Source organism: Rhinopithecus bieti, unplaced genomic scaffold, assembly GCF_001698545.2.
Source record: "Rhinopithecus bieti isolate Rb0 unplaced genomic scaffold, ASM169854v2 scaffold_7967, whole genome shotgun sequence".
NCBI classification, from domain to species: domain Eukaryota; kingdom Metazoa; phylum Chordata; class Mammalia; order Primates; family Cercopithecidae; genus Rhinopithecus; species Rhinopithecus bieti.
In genome coordinates, this window is record NW_016806112.1 from 4,044,941 (window position 1) to 4,069,846 (window position 24,906).

The 24,906-nt window shown below is 36.5% G+C and overlaps 2 protein-coding genes across 6 annotated transcripts in view; both read right to left on the reverse strand.

Annotated features, from left to right (window-relative positions):
* The window catches only part of RABGAP1 (RAB GTPase activating protein 1), a 173,558-nt gene that overhangs the window by 53,066 nt on the left and 95,586 nt on the right, over window positions 1-24,906 (reverse strand). The gene's annotated exons all lie outside the window — the stretch shown is intronic.
* GPR21 (G protein-coupled receptor 21) lies at window positions 18,985-21,005 on the reverse strand. Its single transcript, XM_017874802.1, has 2 exons — window positions 20,906-21,005; window positions 18,985-20,476 (listed from the first exon to the last, which is right to left on the reverse strand). Exon 2 carries the CDS (start codon window positions 20,081-20,083, stop codon window positions 19,034-19,036), a length of 1,050 nt encoding a protein of 349 aa, XP_017730291.1. The 5' UTR covers window positions 20,084-20,476; window positions 20,906-21,005; the 3' UTR covers window positions 18,985-19,033.

Consider the following 24,906-nt stretch of genomic DNA (forward strand, 5'->3'; position numbering starts at 1 on the left):
AAAAAAATTAGCCGGGCGTGGTGGCAGGTGCCTGTAGTCCCAGCTACTCGGGAGGCTGAGGCAGGAGAATGGCAAGAACCCAAGAGGCGGAGCTTGCAGTGAGCTGAGATTGGGCCACTGCACTCCATCCTGGGCAACAGAGCGAGACTCTGTCTCAAAAAAAGATAGTAATAAAATAAAATGCTTTTCTCTTCTAGACTCTTATAACTAAAATTGGTATGACACAGACTTCGAAAATGAAGTTTTCTTTTTACTAATTTGAACATGCTTCCTTGTATGAAGGCCGCTGTTTATGAAAAACAGAAATAACTAAGGCCCTAGTAACATGTAGCCAGAGAAATATATGACATTCTTAAACATAAAACCAAAATGAGGCCAGGCACGGTGGCTCATGCCTGTAATATCAGCACTTTGGGAGGCCAAGGAGGGCAGATCACCTGAGGTTGGGAGTTTGAGAACAGCCTGATCAACATGGAGAAACACCATCTCTACTAAAAATACAAAATTAGCCGGGTGTGGTGGCACATGCCTATAATCCCAGCAACTCGGGAGGCTGAGGCAGGAGAAACACTTAAATCCGGGAGGCAAACGTTGCAGTGGGCCAAGATTGTGCCACTGCAGTCCCGCCTGGGCAGTAAGAGCGAAACTCCATCTCAAAAAAAAAAAAAAAAAAAAAAAAAAAAGGTGAATAAAATCTCAACATGTGGCTCCACTGTAACTTATTCGAAGAAAAGGCACAGTCGCTAAATGCTAGGGGGCATATATCTTAACCATTTCAGGTCTTTAAAAAAAAAAAGAGTATTCTTTTAAATGTTCTGAGTTTTATTCTTTAAGGCTGACCACTGGATAGATATATTTTTGGATCACAATATCTTGGCCTTTCACAGAACTACCTTCACTAAGTTGTGGTATTAGCATGTTCTAAGACCCTGTCAAAAAAAGAAAACAAACAAAAAAAGAGACCCTGCTACTGAAACTTTGTATTTCATGGTGGTGAGGACATCTCCTACTTTACTCAGTGTCCCCATCAAAAAATAGTTTCTCTTAAAAAATTATGCATATTTTCCCCCATGGAAATGATCCAATATTCATTTTTGCTTTGGCCTCCAGGAAGCTCAGAAACAAATCTGCAGCTCAATCTTACATAATAAAGGACCTCATAGCCTGTACATCAGTAATAGGAGTTATAGTGTATTTGTATCAAACAAATCAAAGCCTCTCAAAGTCAATTACACAGTCAAATCAGTTAAGTATCGATTGGTGGGCTCACTTAACACTGACAATACAAAAACATCTTCATCTTAATTTAGCTCTGAAGAATGCAATTATACAGAAGAAATTTTTACTTGTCCCCACATGTCTAGCAACATTCCCTTTAAGTCAGTATTTTCAACTAGGTACCATGGGACCTCTCTGTCCTGTGGTGTTATTCTTCCACACCAAACAAAAAGCAGGGATTTTAGTGGAAGTTGGATTTGTGTGTACATATTGCTTTGAATATCTGGTGATTTGCTCTTGAAGGCAAAAACCATACTTACAGTAAAACTGCCACTGATTAACAATTAATAACAATTCAAAACCAAAAAGAAATAGTAAACTGATCTCTATACATTTAAATACATGACATATTGTTTAAGTATTCAGTAATTAATGCTTTAAAATTTCTACTCCAAAGCTCCAACACATCACACAGAGCAGACTGGAATTAGATACCCATGAACATGGAGGTAACTAAAGGCATTTCAGAATCTGGTCACAATTGTGTGGAGACTGGAGTTGGACTTTTGACAAAGAATGTAGACGATGGACTTTTTAGGTGCTCTACTTATATCACAATGCAACCAACAGAACACAAACTCTAGGGCCAGACTGTTCTGTCTCTGGATACTGCCTCTCCCAGTTACTAATTTGTGTGACCTTGGGCAAGTCATTTAACTAATCTGAACCTTAACATCCCTATCTATAAAATCTATGCAATGGTCCCTGCCTCACAGTTTATGAGAAGCAAATGAAACACTACATGGAGAGCTGGTGGCTTAAGGCCTGGTGTATCAGAAGTAGCTCTTTCTCACCAGACTTGAGATTTATGATGCTGGCATATTTCCAACCTTGGGAGAGAAGCCAAGGGACAAAATCTGTATTTGGCAAGTTTTCCTGTTTGGGACTTAGTGCCCTGTGGGGAATCTGCCATTAGACAGTATACAATTCAGAAATCTCCTGAATGTTATGAACATCACACTTTAACCAAATGAAATTATAAAGAAATCAGGTGGCAGAAAAACTGATACTTGAAATATAAGTGATACAATAAGAGTATTTTGTTTATAGCCTATGAACCATACTAACGAAAACACTGTAGAGCTCAACATTAAATACCTTTTCTGATTATCTTTTTTCTTCCAAAATCATTTCTCAGAGGCAAAAATCCATCTAGGTTTCTCTATTATCATTGTCTAATTTAGTAACGAGTTCATTCATTTCAAGAAAAATAATATAAACATTCCAAATGACTCTACTCTCTTTACTCTCTTTTCCCTCCAAACAACTTACTCCAAACATACAAAAGAACAACAACAACAAAACACCATATGCTGTAATCATTGAACTGTCACAGAGCCTTTACCACACCAGACTCAATAAGCTGGTTCTAGAAATGTTTGCCAAATAAGCTCCTCTAACTTTAACATATACTTTAGAATATTAGCTGAATGATTATATAAGTATTATGTTTAATCTATACCATACAATGTAATAGAAAAGTAGATGACTTCCTCAGAAAAGATGGTTCTTTATTTAATAAAATATTGTGCTGCTATCACATTGTTTCAATCCAAATATGGCATTATAGTGCCATTCTAAAAATAAATCTAAGTCCCATGTGATATGCAGCCTTTTAGCTATGTTCATTTCCTTTTAGGGCTCAAGTTTCCCACAGGAAAATCATTCAATGTTTGGCAAAACGGTCCCAAATCATGTATAGATAAGGCATAAATGCTAACTGCACTGTCAACCTTTTCCTGGTTTGCTATTGTTGATTCTCCTTCACAGCAATCCATCATGGAGAGGCCCAAGAAGCAGGAAATACTCAAGTACTGTTACCTGACAAAAGTGAACACACAAAATATCATTTTGATTAAAGAAGTGGTGATGGTCAAAGGGGGAAGGTAATTTACGGGTGAACTAAGACATAAAATTATTATATGCAAAGTATATTCCAAACAAATGTTTCTGATAACCGTGATGAACTTCCAAATACTTATTTCATTGTATAATTACCAAGTAAACTGCGTATCAAATGCTCTCTTAGTACAGCTTAATACGTACTGTATTGTTTGGCTTGTACTATTTGTTTAAAGATTTTGTAAAGCATTATATGCTATGGATAAAATCTTCTCAAAATCACCTGCTAATAACATACAACACACAGACACAGAGGACCAAGTCTCGTATTCCTCAAGCTATATTTTTACATAATCAAATCAATAGATTAAATTACTTCCAAGAAAATGCTTATAAATGCTTCAAAATGCTTAACAAATACTCAGTTTTACTTTACAAACTTAACTTCTTCTGAAATAAGTCTCAAATCAGAGATTTAAATGTGCCTATTGAGTAGCAAAAATATACAGCAACTAACTGGGCAAGATGGCTCACGCCTGTAATCCTAGCACTTTGGGAGGCCAAGGTGGATGGATCACCTGAGGTCAGGAGTTTGAGACCAGTCTGGCCAACGTGGTGAAACCCCATCTCTACTAAGAATACAAAATTAGCTGGGCGTGGTGATGCACACCTGTAATCCCAGCTTCTCAGGAGGCTGAGGCAGGAGAATCGCTTGAACCTGGGAGGCGGAGGTTTGCAGAGAGCTGAGATCACGCCATTGCACTCCAGCCTGGACAGCAAGAGCAAGACTCCATCTCAAAAAAAAAAAAAAAAAAAAAACCAGCAGCTGTAAAATGGCTAGATATATTTAATTCTATGGAAGTTTTTTGCTCTTATAACAATTCACAAACGCTAAATGAAAAATCTGTTTGAATGGTACTGGTCATGCAACAGAAGCAGTGAACTGCTGTACTGCATTAAGAATTCCGTAAGAGGTCTGCATTCACACACATATTCAAAGGTTATAGATATATACTCTGAGTTTCAACTTTTATGTTAATTTTGAATTTTTATACAGTTTTCAGGCAAAAATATTTTCGAGCTCAACATATAAGAAAAATCAAATTGAAGATTTTAATTTTTCTATGGAAGAATCTTTATAAGAATCAAAAAACAACACTTAAAAGCTATCTTATTTTAGAATTAAAGTATAAAGCTATAAGTAAACCAGATCTTTTCCTATGAACTTAAAAACTTAAAACTTACCAGCACATAGGAAATAATCCCAAAGTATATTAGTATCTATGTAGTAATGCCGTAAAGGACTCTCCTAGAATTAAACTCTTTATATTTTTCTATTTAAAATTCTTGAGAAACAGCTACTTTAAAAGTTACTAGACAACGTATGATCTTCCATTTTATTTAAGCAAAAACTTTACCCTTCAATCTTACTAACAGTACAATTACAAATACCAATGAAGGAATTCTTGAAATACCCATTTATTTTTTACCTCCTCGAACAAACATTTCTGAGGTTGTTACTAGTGATCAAGAGAACATTTTGATTAGTATTGAAAAAAAAATCTTAATTCGTTTGGCTGAAAGTACCAACGGAAAGACAATTCTTTGATTTTACTTAACACAAACCAAAATCTGAACAGTTTCCTTTTTTTTCCAAACCTGCTGGAAACTCCTATTTTCTAAGCACTTGACAAATGTTGAATAACCCTTTGGACTTATTCTAGTGGAATGACTGAGTCTAAAGGAGGTTTAATACCTGGATTCTAGCCCTAATTCTGCAAATAATTAACTCTGTCACTATTCTGGGTCTCTCTTTCCCTGTCTGTGAAAGCAGACAGTCCAGATTAAGACTGCTAAGGGATCTTCTAAGCTCTGTCACTTGAGGAGTCTATATTTATGTCATTCATTTTCTCAGAAGTTTTAAGTCTACCTCCAATTCCTAATTAGAATTAAATTCCTTAGCCATGTATTCCAGACCAGCTATCACCAGTTTATCTTTCTGAATTTATTCTCCCTTATATCTCAACTTAAAACTTCTGCTTCATCCATACTACCCTCTTCACAAGACAGCTGCACCAGCTAACATGTACTGAGTGCTTACTGCATGCCAAGCACTATGCTAAGAGTTTCACATGTATTAGCTCATTTAATCTTTACAATACTTACACGAGACAGTGTTATTAGTTAAGACAACTGAGACTAAGAACGATTATGTACTTTGCCCCAGGTCCAGTCTCCTTATTCCTTAAGTATATAAACGGCCCCCCTTCAGCAGGCCTTTTACGCTTAAAATAGGAGCTGCCAAAATTGTATTTTCTGCCTAAGACCAACTCATTTTTAAAGTTTGGTTAAAGTGACCCCTCTTTACCGCTTCAGCCTCAAATTTCCTTTCCACCTCCTAAAGTATTTAAAATTCCTACTGTAAACCCCAATGACTTATTATTCCCTTGAAGTACCTCCAAATATTGTATGTGTATCTTAATGTCTGAGATTTGTAGAGGACTAACCCTACTGCAAAACGTATTATAAAAGCAGGACGAAATATATAAAACATCAGTTGAAGAACTGAAGCTAACTGTCAAGGCAGTACTTAAGGGATTTATCATCCCTAAGAGAAGAAAGCACACCAGGCCACTCCATATTCAGCCGAGGCCTTTCCTCTGATGGTATGTACCAATCTGCAGGACCTGGAAGTCACTGGGAGATTCTGACCTCTGTGTGGCAAAGAAATAATAGCTGAAATCTTTTACTGAGATTCTACAATGCCCCCAAGTACAATTTTACATACTTTAGATGTGATAGTACCTATTTTCACAATAATTCTAATGAGGTAGTATTATCCCATTTTGCAGAGTAGAAAACCAAAGGCCAAAGACTCCAAAAATCCATGCTCTTTTCACTACCTTCCTCTTTATCTCAGAGGAAAAAAATTATCCAACGGTATGAAGTAATCACAGTAACAACTTTAAAAGCCTTACTATTAACATAATATGCATCTGATCTTAAACCAACTGCTATAATACTGGTGTCATCTTCATTCAAAGATGAAGATCCTTCTAACATTCAGACAGATTAAGATTACCTAATTAACTGTCAGAACTAGAATCTACATTTTGTTTTAACTTTATTTCCAGTGTTTATAGGCTACAATACACATCCTCAGGATTGTAAAATGATGTTAATGATATATAATGTTAACAAAACTTAAGTAGGAATGATTTAGATTTCTACGAATACATATCACGAAGAAGGGGAACTTTTATAAATGAAAAAAAGGCTTTAGTCTGATTCAGTTCCCCAGGGACTTTAAAGACAGAGACCCACAAATGGCCTTCTTAAACTTTATTTTTTGGTCTAGCTAAAAATAAATGGCTTTGGCAGTGGAGGTTTTCTCCGTTTTTCTGGAAGAAATTTCCGAAATAAATAACGCTGTTTAAGTGCTATAACTTTTGTCTTTCTCCCCAAGATATCGCCTTAACAATTCAACTCAGTATTTGCTGAAAGCTGACAGACACAGAATTTAAAACTTTACTTTGAAAATATTATTACTTTTATATTTTGCTCAAAGCCAATTCAGTTGTTTTGTAACAAGCCAACAAATCTTAAGTGACTACACTCATAATAATTTCTTGTAAAGATAGGCTTTTGACTTTGCAAAGGGCTTTCTCATGTCATATATTGTTTGTTAAATTGTAGATCACTTCATTATGGTCTTTAGTCTATTGATCCTTTGGGTTCCTTTAATTCTGTCCAGCTGGATACTTTATGAAATCTCATTCAAGGAGGGGGTCTGGTGTGAGGAGAGGAATCAGACTATAGAAATTCTACTCTACCCTGAGACTAGCCCATCTCTCACGCTGCCTTCTAAGGAAATCTATTTAACATGCACTTCCTTGCCTTTGAACACTACATGACATTTTGCATTCCTCTCATCATTTCATAATACCATGTCTTATATTATGAATACTCATGTACCACCACACATACTCATTATATACATACATAGGCACACACACGCGCGCACACACACGCACACACACATACACACACAAACATGTGTTTTCCTATATTCCTTCCCACGATGTCAAAGAAGGATGCATTCCAGCACCTTCTGTCTTCTCTTGGTAAAAAACAAAATAACAAAATTTGAGAAGTTCCAAACAGACACCTATGGAGGCGTAGTGATACAGCAGACTGGAAACCAAAAAGGTCTTAAAGCCCTAAAACTCCATTCCCACAATTGGAAAAGAGGGAGAGTATTAACTCTGCCTATATTTCTAGGGTGATTAAATGAGACAATTAATAGGAAATGGCTTTATAAAGAGCCATAGGTAAAATAGTGCTATTATGCCCCCATTTACTATTTCAGTAATGTTCTAAACCTGGGCCACCTTTCCGATTTCCCTTTACTTCTGTTAAAATACATCTCTCTTTTCCTAAATGTGGTCTATGCTTTTCATAGAAAACAATACACCTACATAAGTGAAAAGGTCAAACAGTACAAAGCTTACAATGAAATTCCCTTCACTCCTCATACCCTATTCCTTAGAAGCAACCATTTTCATCTCTCCTTTTTTTAAAAGCTGTTTGTTTTTAATTCATATTTCTGAATAAAATGCTTAAGTTGCTACTTTCTGGGTTTTTCCACTTTACACATCAGTTTCAGAGTTTACAGTGTGGAAGATGCTACTGTAGTTCTGTTACACCCACCCTCCTTCCCCTCACCCCCCAAACACTTTCCTTCCCCTCATCCTATCAACATAGTGTTGCTATCATTTTTGGNAAAAGCTATCTTATTTTAGAATTAAAGTATAAAGCTATAAGTAAACCAGATCTTTTCCTATGAACTTAAAAACTTAAAACTTACCAGCACATAGGAAATAATCCCAAAGTATATTAGTATCTATGTAGTAATGCCGTAAAGGACTCTCCTAGAATTAAACTCTTTATATTTTCTATTTAAAATTCTTGAGAAACAGCTACTTTAAAAGTTACTAGACAACGTATGATCTTCCATTTTATTTAAGCAAAACTTTACCCTTCAATCTTACTAACAGTACAATTACAAATACCAATGAAGGAATTCTTGAAATACCCATTTATTTTTTACCTCCTCGAACAAACATTTCTGAGGTTGTTACTAGTGATCAAGAGAACATTTTGATTAGTATTGAAAAAAAAATCTTAATTCGTTTGGCTGAAAGTACCAACGGAAAGACAATTCTTTGATTTTACTTAACACAAACCAAAATCTGAACAGTTTCCTTTTTTTTCCAAACCTGCTGGAAACTCCTATTTTCTAAGCACTTGACAAATGTTGAATAACCCTTTGGACTTATTCTAGTGGAATGACTGAGTCTAAAGGAGGTTTAATACCTGGATTCTAGCCCTAATTCTGCAAATAATTAACTCTGTCACTATTCTGGGTCTCTCTTTCCCTGTCTGTGAAAGCAGACAGTCCAGATTAAGACTGCTAAGGGATCTTCTAAGCTCTGTCACTTGAGGAGTCTATATTTATGTCATTCATTTTCTCAGAAGTTTTAAGTCTACCTCCAATTCCTAATTAGAATTAAATTCCTTAGCCATGTATTCCAGACCAGCTATCACCAGTTTATCTTTCTGAATTTATTCTCCCTTATATCTCAACTTAAAACTTCTGCTTCATCCATACTACCCTCTTCACAAGACAGCTGCACCAGCTAACATGTACTGAGTGCTTACTGCATGCCAAGCACTATGCTAAGAGTTTCACATGTATTAGCTCATTTAATCTTTACAATACTTACACGAGACAGTGTTATTAGTTAAGACAACTGAGACTAAGAACGATTATGTACTTTGCCCCAGGTCCAGTCTCCTTATTCCTTAAGTATATAAACGGCCCCCCTTCAGCAGGCCTTTTACGCTTAAAATAGGAGCTGCCAAAATTGTATTTTCTGCCTAAGACCAACTCATTTTAAAGTTTGGTTAAAGTGACCCCTCTTTACCGCTTCAGCCTCAAATTTCCTTTCCACCTCCTAAAGTATTTAAAATTCCTACTGTAAACCCCAATGACTTATTATTCCCTTGAAGTACCTCCAAATATTGTATGTGTATCTTAATGTCTGAGATTTGTAGAGGACTAACCCTACTGCAAAACGTATTATAAAAGCAGGACGAAATATATAAAACATCAGTTGAAGAACTGAAGCTAACTGTCAAGGCAGTACTTAAGGGATTTATCATCCCTAAGAGAAGAAAGCACACCAGGCCACTCCATATTCAGCCGAGGCCTTTCCTCTGATGGTATGTACCAATCTGCAGGACCTGGAAGTCACTGGGAGATTCTGACCTCTGTGTGGCAAAGAAATAATAGCTGAAATCTTTTACTGAGATTCTACAATGCCCCAAGTACAATTTTACATACTTTAGATGTGATAGTACCTATTTTCACAATAATTCTAATGAGGTAGTATTATCCCATTTTGCAGAGTAGAAAACCAAAGGCCAAAGACTCCAAAATCCATGCTCTTTTCACTACCTTCCTCTTTATCTCAGAGGAAAAAAATTATCCAACGGTATGAAGTAATCACAGTAACAACTTTAAAAGCCTTACTATTAACATAATATGCATCTGATCTTAAACCAACTGCTATAATACTGGTGTCATCTTCATTCAAAGATGAAGATCCTTCTAACATTCAGACAGATTAAGATTACCTAATTAACTGTCAGAACTAGAATCTACATTTTGTTTTAACTTTATTTCCAGTGTTTATAGGCTACAATACACATCCTCAGGATTGTAAAATGATGTTAATGATATATAATGTTAACAAAACTTAAGTAGGAATGATTTAGATTTCTACGAATACATATCACGAAGAAGGGGAACTTTTATAAATGAAAAAAAGGCTTTAGTCTGATTCAGTTCCCCAGGGACTTTAAAGACAGAGACCCACAAATGGCCTTCTTAAACTTTATTTTTTGGTCTAGCTAAAATAAATGGCTTTGGCAGTGGAGGTTTTCTCCGTTTTCTGGAAGAAATTTCCGAAATAAATAACGCTGTTTAAGTGCTATAACTTTTGTCTTTCTCCCCAAGATATCGCCTTAACAATTCAACTCAGTATTTGCTGAAAGCTGACAGACACAGAATTTAAAACTTTACTTTGAAAATATTATTACTTTTATATTTTGCTCAAAGCCAATTCAGTTGTTTTGTAACAAGCCAACAAATCTTAAGTGACTACACTCATAATAATTTCTTGTAAAGATAGGCTTTTGACTTTGCAAAGGGCTTTCTCATGTCATATATTGTTTGTTAAATTGTAGATCACTTCATTATGGTCTTTAGTCTATTGATCCTTTGGGTTCCTTTAATTCTGTCCAGCTGGATACTTTATGAAATCTCATTCAAGGAGGGGTCTGGTGTGAGGAGAGGAATCAGACTATAGAAATTCTACTCTACCCTGAGACTAGCCCATCTCTCACGCTGCCTTCTAAGGAAATCTATTTAACATGCACTTCCTTGCCTTTGAACACTACATGACATTTTGCATTCCTCTCATCATTTCATAATACCATGTCTTATATTATGAATACTCATGTACCACCACACATACTCATTATATACATACATAGGCACACACACGCGCGCACACACACGCACACACACATACACACACAAACATGTGTTTTCCTATATTCCTTCCCACGATGTCAAAGAAGGATGCATTCCAGCACCTTCTGTCTTCTCTTGGTAAAAAACAAAATAACAAAATTTGAGAAGTTCCAAACAGACACCTATGGAGGCGTAGTGATACAGCAGACTGGAAACCAAAAGGTCTTAAAGCCCTAAAACTCCATTCCCACAATTGGAAAAGAGGGAGAGTATTAACTCTGCCTATATTTCTAGGGTGATTAAATGAGACAATTAATAGGAAATGGCTTTATAAAGAGCCATAGGTAAAATAGTGCTATTATGCCCCATTTACTATTTCAGTAATGTTCTAAACCTGGGCCACCTTTCCGATTTCCCTTTACTTCTGTTAAAATACATCTCTCTTTTCCTAAATGTGGTCTATGCTTTTCATAGAAAACAATACACCTACATAAGTGAAAAGGTCAAACAGTACAAAGCTTACAATGAAATTCCCTTCACTCCTCATACCCTATTCCTTAGAAGCAACCATTTTCATCTCTCCTTTTTTTAAAAGCTGTTTGTTTTAATTCATATTTCTGAATAAAATGCTTAAGTTGCTACTTTCTGGGTTTTCCACTTTACACATCAGTTTCAGAGTTTACAGTGTGGAAGATGCTACTGTAGTTCTGTTACACCCACCCTCCTTCCCCTCACCCCCCAAACACTTTCCTTCCCCTCATCCTATCAACATAGTGTTGCTATCATTTTTGGCTAAACACCAAACTATACACGGCAACACATAACTGAACTAGAGTATATCATGATCTTATTTCCTTTCTTCAATTTTCTATTTTTTTCAGAAGTTATTAATTGCCTATCTTTTTCTTTTCCTTGGTTTTCTATGTATGTATCACCACTTCTTCCCCTAAAAATCTCACAAAACTAAATTCTTCTCACCAAGGTGAAAATTCCAACTATATTTTCCTAGAGACATACCACCTAGTGCCTTCTTTCTTCCTGCTCCTATTCACACTGGCTGCTCTTTAGGTCTCCTGCATAGTTGCTTTCCTAGAGCTTTCCTTCCTGTGGGAATTCTTTTCACCATCCTCCCGTGTCAGAGACCCTGTTTCCTGGATTCTGTATCTCTTTCTTGATTTCCTCCCTCATTCTGGAGAAGCACATCCTTCAGTAACTTCCCAAGAAAGTATGTAAGGCAGGTGAATATTTTGTGATTTTGCAGATCTCAAAATGAGTTTACTTTACCCTCACACTTGAATGACAGTTTGCGCATAAAATTGTGGGTTGGAAATCACTTCTCCTCAAAATTTTGAAGCTATTACCCTTTATCTTCTAGCTTTACTGTGGCAAAAAGTCCTCTGCTACTCAAATCCCTATACTTTGTATGTTTAGACTCCACCATCCACACGCTACCCCATTCAAGAAACTTTTAGGAATTTTTATCCCCATTGTTCTGAAATTTTATAACAATTTGCCATCATGTGAATCTTTTTATTACACTGAAATGGGCCTTTTCATTATGAAAACACGTATCTTTCCGCACTGGAAAATTTTCTTGTGATATTTAATAATTTCTTCCTTTCCTCTATTCTGTTTCTGAAGATGCTGTTAGTCAGTTATTGGGTTTCCCTGATTAAGCCTCCAATTGTTTTGCTTTTTCACCTATTTTCTCTCTCTTTTGTTTCACTATCTGGCCTAGTTCATTTTCTAGTCTGCTTACTAATAAAAACTAAAAAAAATCTTATTATACTTTAAATTGCAAGAGTTCTTTCTTGTTCTCTTCCTATTCATTTTTACTGCACTTTGCTCTCTCCTCCTTTAATGGATGCAAAATAGTATCTGACAATGTTAGAGTTGGGGTTTTTTGTTTTTTCTTTTTTGCTTGTTTTCTTCAGTGACCTACATTCTTCCTGTTTCTTCTGATTTCTGTCATTTGCTTGACTGTTTTGGGCTCTGTACTTTATGTGAGAACTTTTTCTCAAGAGTGCAGTTATCTCTGGCTGTTAATATTAAAAGGGAAGCAATAAAAAACTGTGAGCTCTGTGTGCATGGGTGGGATGTGCTGATTGATGGGCATCACCTTAAAGTGACTGGGCAGGGAATGTGGCTATTTTGTTTGTGAGCCCTCAAATGTCCATCCCCAGAATACACTCCTCTCATATCCTGCTTAGAACATTCTGAGAGTGTAGTGTGGCAAGGGGGCTGATTATTTAACATACAGACTTTCTTATAGCAGTCATGTTTGCAACAAAACACACCTTAGTCCCATTCTCAGCTATGCCTGGCATCTAGCGTGGTTCAGCTTTTCCAAAGAGTAAATCTCCCATCTTCTGCTGCAATGGTGAAAACCAGTTGCCTGCTTGGGATGGGGATTCAGGTGGGATGGGGCAGAGGAGTAAGGGGTGATGATGTCTAAATATTCCTTGTATAAACTTTCTATCAATTATTCTGTTTTTCGGCTTCTAACAATTCTTATTTTTCAGTCTCTATGCTTATAGCGACATCTTAGGAATCCAATTCCCAAGTAGTTACTGTGGTCAATAGACAAATCAGTCTGTTTCTTTTTGCTCCTCTTCCTCCTTTGACTTTAGGAAGCAGCTCTGTTGATTCCGCTGAGTCAGTTACTACTTGTCCACTGGATTTCCATATTCCAAAACTCTGATGGCATCACTGTCTGCCATCATCTGTGTTCTCCTTCTTTTTGTCCACAGTATACCTTTGCTATTCTTTATAGTGGAGTTAACAGAAATATGCATATTCAATTCAATCTGCTATATTTAGCAGGAGGTCTGTCATATGGTTTCCAAAGCCTAGGCTTATATAATGGTATAGAACACAAGCTTTAGAGTCAAAGAATTGGATTTGATTCATAACACTTACAATATATGTAACCTTAGAAGCTTCTTAACCTGTCTAAGCCTATGTTTTCTCACCTATAAAATAGGAAAATTAAAAATAACTACCTGATAAGTTGCTGTGAAAATTAAATGTAGAATGCAAGAAAAAATTAATGTAAGAATATAGGTTTTGGAGTCAGGAGTCCTGGGTTGGAATCCCAGATCTTCCACTTATAAGCTGTCTGACTCTGGCAACTCAAAATCTGTTTCATCTGTATAATGGGGTTAATAATAGTCACTAGCTCCTACAGTGTTGGAAGTATTAACATAAAGTTTATAAAATTCTCCTGAAACGAGTCTCAATTACATTTATATTACTGCTCATACTTCTTATCCTTAGAATTACACACGTACATACGTGCCCATCCCATGGCACGGCTGAGTCAAGTTGAATTCCAACTCCTCTGCAAAAGCAATGTGATATACTAGAAAAGGGCAACGGATTAGGAAGCATGAAGTCTGGGTATTACCATAAATAGATAACCCAGTGGCCACTGGGCTGGTTTCTCATCTGCAAAATAACAGAATCAGACCAAATGATTTCTAAGGTTCTTTCCAACTCATCTGCCTCTCCCTGACTCCTTTGCTAGACATGATCTGACATGAATATCACAACCCTAATTATCTGATATTATTAATTTTTATAGTGAGTGTCATGTATTTTGCTTTTCTAACTAGGAACTACATGAAAACTAAGATGAGCTGCTCCCCCAAACTAATGTAAAGAATAAAGATGTGTTTTAAATAATAAAAAATCATAAAACTAGTATGTTTTATGATAAAAGATAAGGCTGGGGATATAAAATCACCTTAAAGAATGAGTTGCAGGCTTGCACACTACTAAGACTTGCAAGGAATTTGACTAAAAGACAAGTAACAGAAGAAGTTAATTGAAACAAGGAAATACCGTAATATGTCAATGAGAAGGTAGGATAGTCAATAATTGAAGCAGGGATGATTTATCTTTTACTATGATCCCAATAACGTTCACATTACAGAACCATGTTCTGAGATTCCATTCCCACCAAACAACCTTCTGAATATGGTTTGGCTTCCCATAAACATCTGCTAATAGAGAAGACTGCTCTGAATTACCAGCATCTATTTCTTAAACTAATAAAGTGATATGATTTTATACACCAGCATCATATGATTGCACCCCGCAAAAAACAATGCTGTGGGGGTGGCCCACCAGGAAGCCTTGGTACATTCTTCCAGATAAAGTAGAGAACGGTGAGGCTTCCTGGAAGACAGATAATCACAGAATTTTTACACATGAAACATCTAAAGACTGTATAGTTCTACAAGAAAGAAATGATCCTTCTTTGATCCCTCTCTGAGGCTAGTTATACTACCTGGCACACGGCAGAATTTGCTAGACAAGTGCTTCTTGATTGCTTCTTAAACTTTCCCTAAAAGGCACTGCTCTTACATAATACAATTTTCCATACCCTATGGCAGTATCAAGGAAATACTTCTTTCTGGATACATGACCAATAGTGTGGTAAGAAAAGGAAGGAAGACGGAAAGACAGAACCAGAAAACTGGGAAAGGCTGAAAGGGAGACAAAGCAATACCACATAGAAAGTTTCTTTCACCAAGGATTTCTATAGTTCCTTTGGCCTTGTGACCTATTTTACAGAACTTTATCTGGATCCAGAGCCAAGAAGGTGTGATCCAGCTCCATACTTCCTAATCCATTCTGTGAAAAACTGGCAATTTGAAAGCACTGCCTGAAGCTCTCTGGGCTGAAGCTACAGAGTTTCCAGGAGTAAAGTTATCCAAGCATAGAGAGGACTCAAATTACATTAATCTCTTGATACCAAAAAGAGATATTATTTATTATTTAAAATCTAAGTGTGGGGGAACACATCATGATGTATGATGTGTAGACATGTAGAAGAATGGCAGATACAAATAACAGTAATCATTTTTATTTGCAAAGCACTTTACAATTTACAAAGTACTTTCACATCTATTATCTAACTCAAGCCTCAAACTAACCCTATGAGGTATGAAGGGATCAGTATCTCCTTTTAGGAGAAATTAAGCATTTAGAGAAGTGACTTGCCCTCATTTACAAAACTACTTAACTAGAAACAGAAGCCTACATTTTTTTACTCTCAGTTCCAACTTCATTTTTACTATATGATGCCCTTTTGTCATGCAAATTTTGAAGAAAGGCCAAATGACTCATTTACAGTCATAAGAAATGTCCACAATATTTCCAAGGTCTGCAACATAATATTAATAATATATAATTTTAATATAAATACTTATAGTTTTTCTTCAACCTGAAATGAAAAAAATTACACAAAAATCAACACACAAAATGATTTATGAGGACTTTAAAAAATCTCAATGCCACAATTCTCCCATTCTTAAATTTCCCAAAATTTGCTCATATAACAATAAATTCTGGCTGATAATTTCACCAACCACTTATGAAACAAAAACATAGTCAGTGAAATTAAGACAATTCCTATACCAAGTCACCATGCAGATTTTTCAAACAAACCTGAAAAGCTGAGGAAACCCTCCTAGAAACCACTCTACCATCTGGGCCATCTGGGAGTCTGTAACCCTGTTGCTTCATTTTCAAGTTCAAGGAGATGGGCAATGCATTTATGGTATAAAAATTCAAGTCTTCCCAATCCTTAAAATACTGAGACCATTAGTCAAGTAAAAAGGAAAAACCATTATAAACGGTTTGAAAAGAATTTATCCAGTAATAAAGCTTAAAGAAAACCTTTTCCAAAATGGAATTCTGAGTAAGAGTCAACAGGCCCATAAAAAAATGCAAATATCCAATCTAGTGTTAAGATAATGCTCTCACTAAAGTAGAGCACACTAGTCCATCTGTAATTGCTTTTCTACTCTAAGAAGGGGGGAAATACACTTTCACTGAAATCACTGCATTAAAAAATACAACTAGTTTACAAATATAACATTAGTATAAGCCTACTTTAAAATTTACTATGAAATAATTTCAACATAATCACCAAAAGTATGTTTCCCCTGATACCAGTCACATGCCATATAAAGTTAAATGAGTTATCCTGTCAACACCATGGTAACTGATTCTAAAAATACACTTTTTTTTTGAAATCAGACTGGTATTTAAACTAAATGTCATGAAATGTTGCATTAAATATGCCAGGATGAAAAGATCAGTTAAATATTAACTTTCCAAACACATCACACAGAAAACACCCCCAGTCACTGAAGAAGACATTACTGTGTCCAGGAGCACCTCCTCTCTCCCAACACATACACACACAACAAAATAAGATCAAAAATACTGATTTAACATCAATTTTTCAACAAAAATTAAGTGTTTAAAATCGCCATATTTTCTAAACTAAAAATGCATAAGCAAACTGCAAATGTGAACAGGTTACATTCTCTAACATATATGAAAAAAGGTAAATTTTGTTTTTTTCGATCTGTACCACTTAAAGGGGAAATGTTTACAATACAATCATTTTTCAGAATCCAACAGAAAAGGTTTCCCATTTGAAATGGCAAGCCATTTCTAACATAACTTGGAATTTCAGTATGAGTTCTAAATTTTGAAACAGCTTAGAATAAAATTTGCTAACACTAAACATAAAGAGCAAGCAAGCTTTTGGGAAAAATCCAGAATCTGAAGTTTGAATGTTTATATAATGCTTAGTCACTTAAAATAAAAAAGTTTAAATAGAACACAACTGAGGTTAAAATCAAGTTGATGTCTAAAGCCTAAAATCATAAGAACACTGGCATCATGATGGAAAACCAAAGCTTATCTGCCTGCTTTATAATTATCCATGTCCTTTCTTGGATTCAGAAACCCACTTTAACCCATGTTCCCTGGGTTGCTTCCATCTTTCATCTCACTGAACACCACTGTCGCATTCAGATTACAACCTCTAGCCAAAGGCAGAGATCAAGTAAGTCCCCTGAAGATTTCCAAAACATTAAAACCAGCAGAAAAGTAGAGGAAATACTTTCGTGCCTGGAGCTGCTGGAATTCCTTCTCTCCTTTTAGAAAAATAAACCTCTTGCTCTAAAGATCATCACTTTTAAGAACAAACATCACTACTACATACAAACACATAACTCAATAATAATTCCATGGAAGAATAGTAAAATCCTATAGGTTTGCTGGTACTTTGGCAGGGGGAAAAAAAAAGACTATTAAGAACTGTATGCCAAAGGATTTTTTTCCAGAAAGAGAATAGCAATAAGAGACTTAAGACTTGTTTCCCCTTCCCCTTTTCAAATGTGGATTCCTTAGCACTAACTGAAAGAATACTTTTCAAAAATAACTAGTTGATTCCATTTAACCACAAAGAAAATGTCTCAGCTCCCTTGTATTTTAAAAAAACAATCAGTATACTACGGTACACTTTCTGACTCAGTTGCTTATGACAGATACCCTTCTCCCTGATGTTCTAATATTTCGGAAGTCTTTGAATAGAAAGAACAGACAATATTAAAGACACGTTTTTGTACATAGTCACTATTATACAATGTACAGCCAACAGCCTATCACTGAATTATTTTTTAGCTTAAACACATTTTGCTGTAAAAGATAAATCTAACAATTCAGATATTCTAAATATAGACATAACACAAAGGCATAGGCAAAAATACTACAACATGATCACTTCTATGCACACATATCTTTAGATCTCTGTGAAGTATGGCACAAAAAGTAGCGCAGTTTTCATAAACTGTATAATTTGATTGCACTTTTGCTTCATGGTTCACTGTAAAATTCTAAAATTAGTGTTTATGTGTTCACATTATTCACCCTACTGAGAATTCTCTCGAGAATAAAACACAGAACATTTGGCTTTCTAAATGACAGTGTTGAAACTTGCAGTGTAGTTATGCTTTGGCATACATAAAAAGTAATTTCTAAAACCTTTTAATTTATATTTTACTATTCCCTGTTAGAAGAAATCAATTGCACATGAAGCCTAAATAGCTGGAAAAAACCCAGAAAGTGACAAGAAAATGATGACTTTTTAAAATGCTGACGCTTTTCACACTCAGGTTCAGTCATGCCAGCTGGAAAGAGGTGTTAGATATGGCTTTATTCATTCTAAATCTGAGAACTGTTAGTCATTTCCAAGACATTTCAAAAATTGAAAGCAACAGCAATTTGTCTTCATGATCTTAAGTCTTCTAATTCAAAAGCACTTTTGAAAACCATTTCTACAAACTTAGAAGGTATCCGTACGAATAATTTGCATGCTATTGCTTAGAGTCAAAGTATTCTGTCTCAGATTTCCTAGTGAATGAGGAATACTTAGAGACAAAACACACACACACACACACACACACACACACACACACACACACAGGGGAACCCCGTAACTGAGCCACTTCAGATATGACATCCATTAAGAGGGCCTTTGCTTCTAACTGTGTAAGGGTCGTTGGCTGTAGTCTGACTTGCACAAGAAGTACATATAGCACCTGAGAGGCGCTTTAGTCCTCTTTGGAATACACTGTTGGAGAGACTATAAATGACACAGTTGCAGAAACTGTTACTAATAGCAAGCCAGGTGGTCAAGAAGGATGCGAAGCGGTTGCTGTGGCCAGTGGAGCTTTCCAACAAGAAGTAGATGATATATGGCAACCAGAGGATGTAAAATACACTAGTGATTCGAAACAGGACCATGGCATAGCGCTTATCAGGACAGGCCTGCACTTCCCCAGTCTCCCCACTCTGGCTGCTGAAGCGGGCTTGCCTTTCGCTGATTTCTTTTGTGTGCTGTTGACAGATGCGGAAGATGTTGAAATAGGTGAAGCAGACAATAAGGGCTGCTGGGGCATATAACATCATCACGATGAACAGGGTGAAGTAGGAGTCAGTGTGCCAGGATTCCGCACACCACTGAAACACATCTCCATGATATCCAGGTTTGCCCCAGTGGAAAAAGGAAGGCAGGAAGACCAGGGTCGAGTATAGCCAAATCAGGAAAATACACAGGCGTAGTCTCCAGGGTGTAACCAGAGTATTATAGGTTAAAGGTTTAGTAATGGCAATGTATCTATCAATGCTGATACAAGCCAGAGAAGCCATGGAGACGCTCTTCAGAACTGATACTACGAAACCAAATATCTGGCAAGTCAAGGACTCCTCTACTGGAAGGGGGTGATGGAGGAGTGATAAAGAAGGGACCAGGCAGCTCACCCCAACAAAAAGGTCAGCATATGCCATAGTCTGGATAAAATAACTTGTAGTGTGATGGTTCAACAAAGGTGCACAGTGAAATACAAAAATCACAATGATGTTGCCAGAAATAATCAATACAGTTAGAAAGACAATAATCAATACTTCCAAAAGGCAAAAATCGACAGTTTCCAAATAGCCAAATGCCAAGAGGCAAAAAGGGTGGCTGCTCTGATTACCATCCAAGGTGGAGTTCATCTTGAGCTCAGGAGTGATCTGTCACTTCATGCTGCCGCTTGGCTGCTGCCAACAGTTCAAAGAAGCAGCTGCTGTCATTGCGGTCAGCTTTGCATGTGTGTAATAATGCCAGAGGAGCCTTAGTCCCCAAGCTCCCGACGCTGCTGCTCTGGTGCATTGCCTGCAGTGCAATTCCCCTTTAAATCCTTCCTGGAATAAGGAGAGCCAGCAGTTGTCTGGCCAGTCCCAGACGCGGCCATAGCGCCAGGTTCACCATACACATAGCACCAGGGGAGCAACGTAAACTCTGGGGACAACGTCTTCAGGCCAAATGAGGGTAGGGGGAAAGGGTAGAAGAGAAGGGAAGAAGATTAGGAGCTTCAGCAGGAGTTGTAATGAGTCTCCTCTGAACAGCTGATAGAAGAAAAGGAGAGAGCATTTACATTTCACATCCAATGCCCTAATCAAAGAACCTGGCTAGCTCAGGCTGGCATCATCCCTCCCACTCCACCCCTGCTAGCACCACTATTCATGGCTACCCTCAGTAGCACCCCACATAACTGATCTGTACTGTATAGAGGAGCAGCAGCAACATCAAGCTTTCAAGATCAGCATAAAACAAAACCAATCACAGTCAGATTAATTTACCCCCATTTCCTTTCATTTGAGACTTGGGGGAAAAAAGGAATTTGCTTATAATATTTATGAAAACCTTTCACTACAATTACCACTAATAAAAATAGCCAAAATAATTTACTTTCTGCATTGATTCCAATATAATATTTTGCCTCTTTGAAAACATTTCAACAGAATTTGCTGTTTAGTTCAATTTCAGAATGTTACCTGTAATTCTGCATGCTGCAATCCAAACAAAAGCCACAATACATCCTTAACAGAAAGCCTTGCAAAGCAGGAATGTGCTTCAACTCGCGTACTGCAGAACTGAGACACGGAGGGAGGGGATAAAGGAGTAGGAGGGGAAACAGGGAGAAGAAGGGGCTTGGGAAAAGGAAGAAAGGGGGAGGGGAAAGAAAACGCCTGTATGTGCACACACTCTGGAATCTTTAGCAACTAATTGGAATTCATCGTCAGAGAGGTGCCCCCTGATTTCCAGATTGCACAGTGTGGGGAATGGCTTGCTATGCCTGCAGTGCCTCATTTGAAAGCTGTTTCCTCGTCTGTCTGGAATCCCCCTTTTAGTAGATAAGCAGAATTCAGGCTGCTAGCAAGGAGAAGGGGCAGTAACAGAACAGGGCGTCAGGAGTTAGACTGAAACACACTGCCAGAGGGGTAATTCCTATTTTCTCATGGCATTTTCCCAAAGAACAAAGAGCAATATTAAAGAAAGGAAGTATATTAATTTCCTTTAAGTGTATGGCATATGGCAACTGACAATCATAATTCAGCTGCACAAGAAGTTCTAGCTAGAAGGCTATTCACCATTAATTTTGTCTCTCATAATTCACTGAATATTGGCCAAGAAACTTTAAAATCACTTTTTCAAGAGAAAAATAAAGTATCTCCCATTCTGAATACTACAGAAATAGCACAGAGAAATTACATTGTTCCCATATTTGACACTACCCTATAGTTTCGAGATACATTTCTTGCTTCTAATTTTTGCTGAGCAGTATACAAGAATACAAACAAAAGATAGAAAAGTAAATGTACCTTATTCTACTCAGGCATGGATATTACAGGAGGTTTCATGGTACAAATAAGCCTTTGTATCTTAGAATATACAATCTTGTTTCTGCCTATTTAAAACAATGCAAGCTGGGATTATATTGTGGTTTTCCTAGTAATGTCATAAATGATGACAATTTTCAGGTAACAGAGTTGGGTGCCATGAAAATGTGTAATTTTATTATCTTTATTTAGAAGGATTAATTGAAAGTATCCAGCAGAGTAAAGACAATAAACAAATGCTGTCATTTGAAAGCTTTCCAAGAGGTAGGCAACTGAGTAAAATGTGTGATCCAACTTTCATTTTTAATTCATTTTATACACATGCTTTCTTATTACAGACAAATGGCCACCCATAATCAGAATGCAATGAATTACATTTTAAATCTGAAGCAGCAGCAGTTGTCTGGCCAGTCCCAGGAACGGCCATGGCCCCAAAATAAAAAACCTATTTAACCATAATCCTGATAGTAATATCTGACAGGTCTTATTGGGAAACAGAGCAAAGTGTGTGGCACAGTAAAAAGACCAATAACATCGAAGAAACAATAATCAAGTTCAAATTCTTGCTCTAAAATAACTTACCCTCTCTTAAGCCTCTGTTTCATCATTTGTAAAATGAGAACAACACTCCATACTTCACAGGGTTGTTGAGAAATAAAGTATATACAAAAGGCTTACCAACACCTAGCACAGAGAGGGTATATAACTTTACTTACTTTCTGCTCCTACAACTAAAATAGCCTTCCTAAAGAGCCAGTGTTTTCCTGCCAATCATGTTGAAAATGTTAAGGCTGGGCCCCTCTGAATCCTGAAGTGCCTGCTCTTACTGAGGCTATACAGTTCTAAGTCATACAACAGCTATCTGAATACATTGCTGTCACACATTACTCAAATACATTGAGGCTATGCACATGCAAAGCACTGAAGGTAGCTGTTAAGGAATGATGACACGGCATCAATTATTCCCTCAACACAAATAATTTCTCTGCCTAGGTCTCCAGCCCTGACTTCACTCCTAAGCTCCATTTTCCATCTACAATTTGCCTGCTAGTTACACATCTTCCACCTAGATGTCCTATAGAGAGTTCAACCACAGCATGTCTAAAACCAAAAACCTTTTTCCTACCAAATAAGCCTCCATATTTTTCCGACATTTTCCCAGGCACTCCGGTATGAAACTGAGGAATCATCTTGACCACTCTCTCCCTCAAAGCACTGTTCTTAGTCATCAAGTCCTGAAAATATATTTCCACAATAGTTCTCAAATGCATTTCCACCTTTCAGTTTTTAATACACTTACTACGGAAGATGATTACCACCTAGACTTATAGTTTTGTTCATTTTTCCAATTTTTTCATTTCTGCCTGGTTAAATATCCAAAACGTACATTTTATTATTGTACCGCATTGTTCAAGAAGAGTCAATGGCTCCCTTACTGCCTTTCTAGTCTGATTTCAATTATTTTACTTCCTCCAAATAACTTGCCCTCCAGTCAAATCAGATTACTTCTTATTCTATACACTTGCCATAGACTTTATTTTTAAACGATATTTACTGAGCACCTTAATAAATGCAGAATAAAGGAGTGATTTTCGAGAGTTACTAATGTATTTCAATAAATAGAAAAAGTATTCACCAAAGTTAAAAGTTTAGGCTTTTCTACTACTACTTGTGAATTTGGGCAGGTAACTTATTCTCTCTGTGGTTTCCCATGTATAAAATAAGACAGTTACGCTGATAAAAACAGACAATACAATGGCTGAAAATTTGAAAGAATTAAAAATTTATAAAATTGCAATAAAACTACAAGCTGTTACATTACTCTCATTAGTACAATAACAGTTATTTCAACTTTGTTTCTATTTTAGTGAAAACAGTCTAGGAGCTAAAATCAAAATATTCATTTAAGAAACTTAAAAAAAAAAAAAGCCCAATAGCCTAATAAATCTAGTCTTTAACCATAACACAGTCTTATTCTAGTGTTCTACACCACTCTAGGAAGACTATAGTTAATATTACATAGCTTCAAATAGCTAGAAGGAGGTTTCTGAATGTTCCCAACACAGAGAAATGATAAATATTAGAGATGATGGGTATGTGTACAATTACCATGATCTGATCAGTATATACTATATGTATCAAGACATCACTATATACCTTATAAGTATGTACATTATACACTGATTAAAAAATACCATAAAAAATAAAATAACGTAGTTTCATGATATATTCTCTCTATATTTACTTTGAAGGCTGAGTAAGTTTCTGTATACATATGACTAAAAGGAAATACATTAAAAATCAACACTATTATTGGATGGTGGGATAACAGTCATTTATAAAAAATCTTTCTTCTTTACAGCTTTCTATATTTTCTGAATTTTCCAATTTCTATATACCCTCAGAACCATATTGATTTAGCAAGATAGAATGATGCTGGGTTGAAGTTGTCTACTTCATGGTGCTCTGTTCCACTTGTTCTTATGCCACCAGAGCAACACTCCTTCAGACAGTCTTTGGTACTCAATCTAACTCAAAATGGACTCCCAAAACTTCAGTTAAAACCTCTTACAGAACAAGAATATAATTACGAACTTACTGATACTTAAACATTTCATTGCTAGCTAAATACTTTCTGACCTGCAAACACACCAACTTCTATATAGTTCAACCTAATAAAATTAAAACAACTTTAAAAGCCAAAATAATTAAAATAACAAAATGACAGACTTAAAAGAAAAGCAGAACAAGAAATGAAATGTACAAAAAAAGGAAAAAACCTGTTCAAATTATATTTCTTTTTCTCTCAACCTATTCAGAGACTTAACTACTTGTAGATGAGAAATGATCTCAGTTCTTCAAATTCCTAAGTTTCACCTTTGGGCATTAGTGTCAACTATCACTTATTATTTGGTAAAAATGAGCTTCACTTTTTGTCCGACATCTTGGCAAGGTTGCAGTGTTCGCCACTGCTCTCCGAGCTTCATGATGCACCCAAGGACTACAAGAAGAAGGAAGACACCAGAAAGTCGGCCAAGAAAGACAAAGACCCAGTGAACAAATCCAGGGGCAAGGCCAAAAAGAAGAAATGGTCCAAAGGCAAAGTTGGGGACAAGCTCAATAACTTGTCTTGTTTGACAAAGCTACCTATGACA

What these genes read in the sequence shown, in the direction of transcription:
- GPR21 (XM_017874802.1), bottom strand. Translation starts at nt 20,083, where the DNA reads ATGAACTCCACCTTGGATGGTAATCAGAGCAGCCACCCTTTTTGCCTC.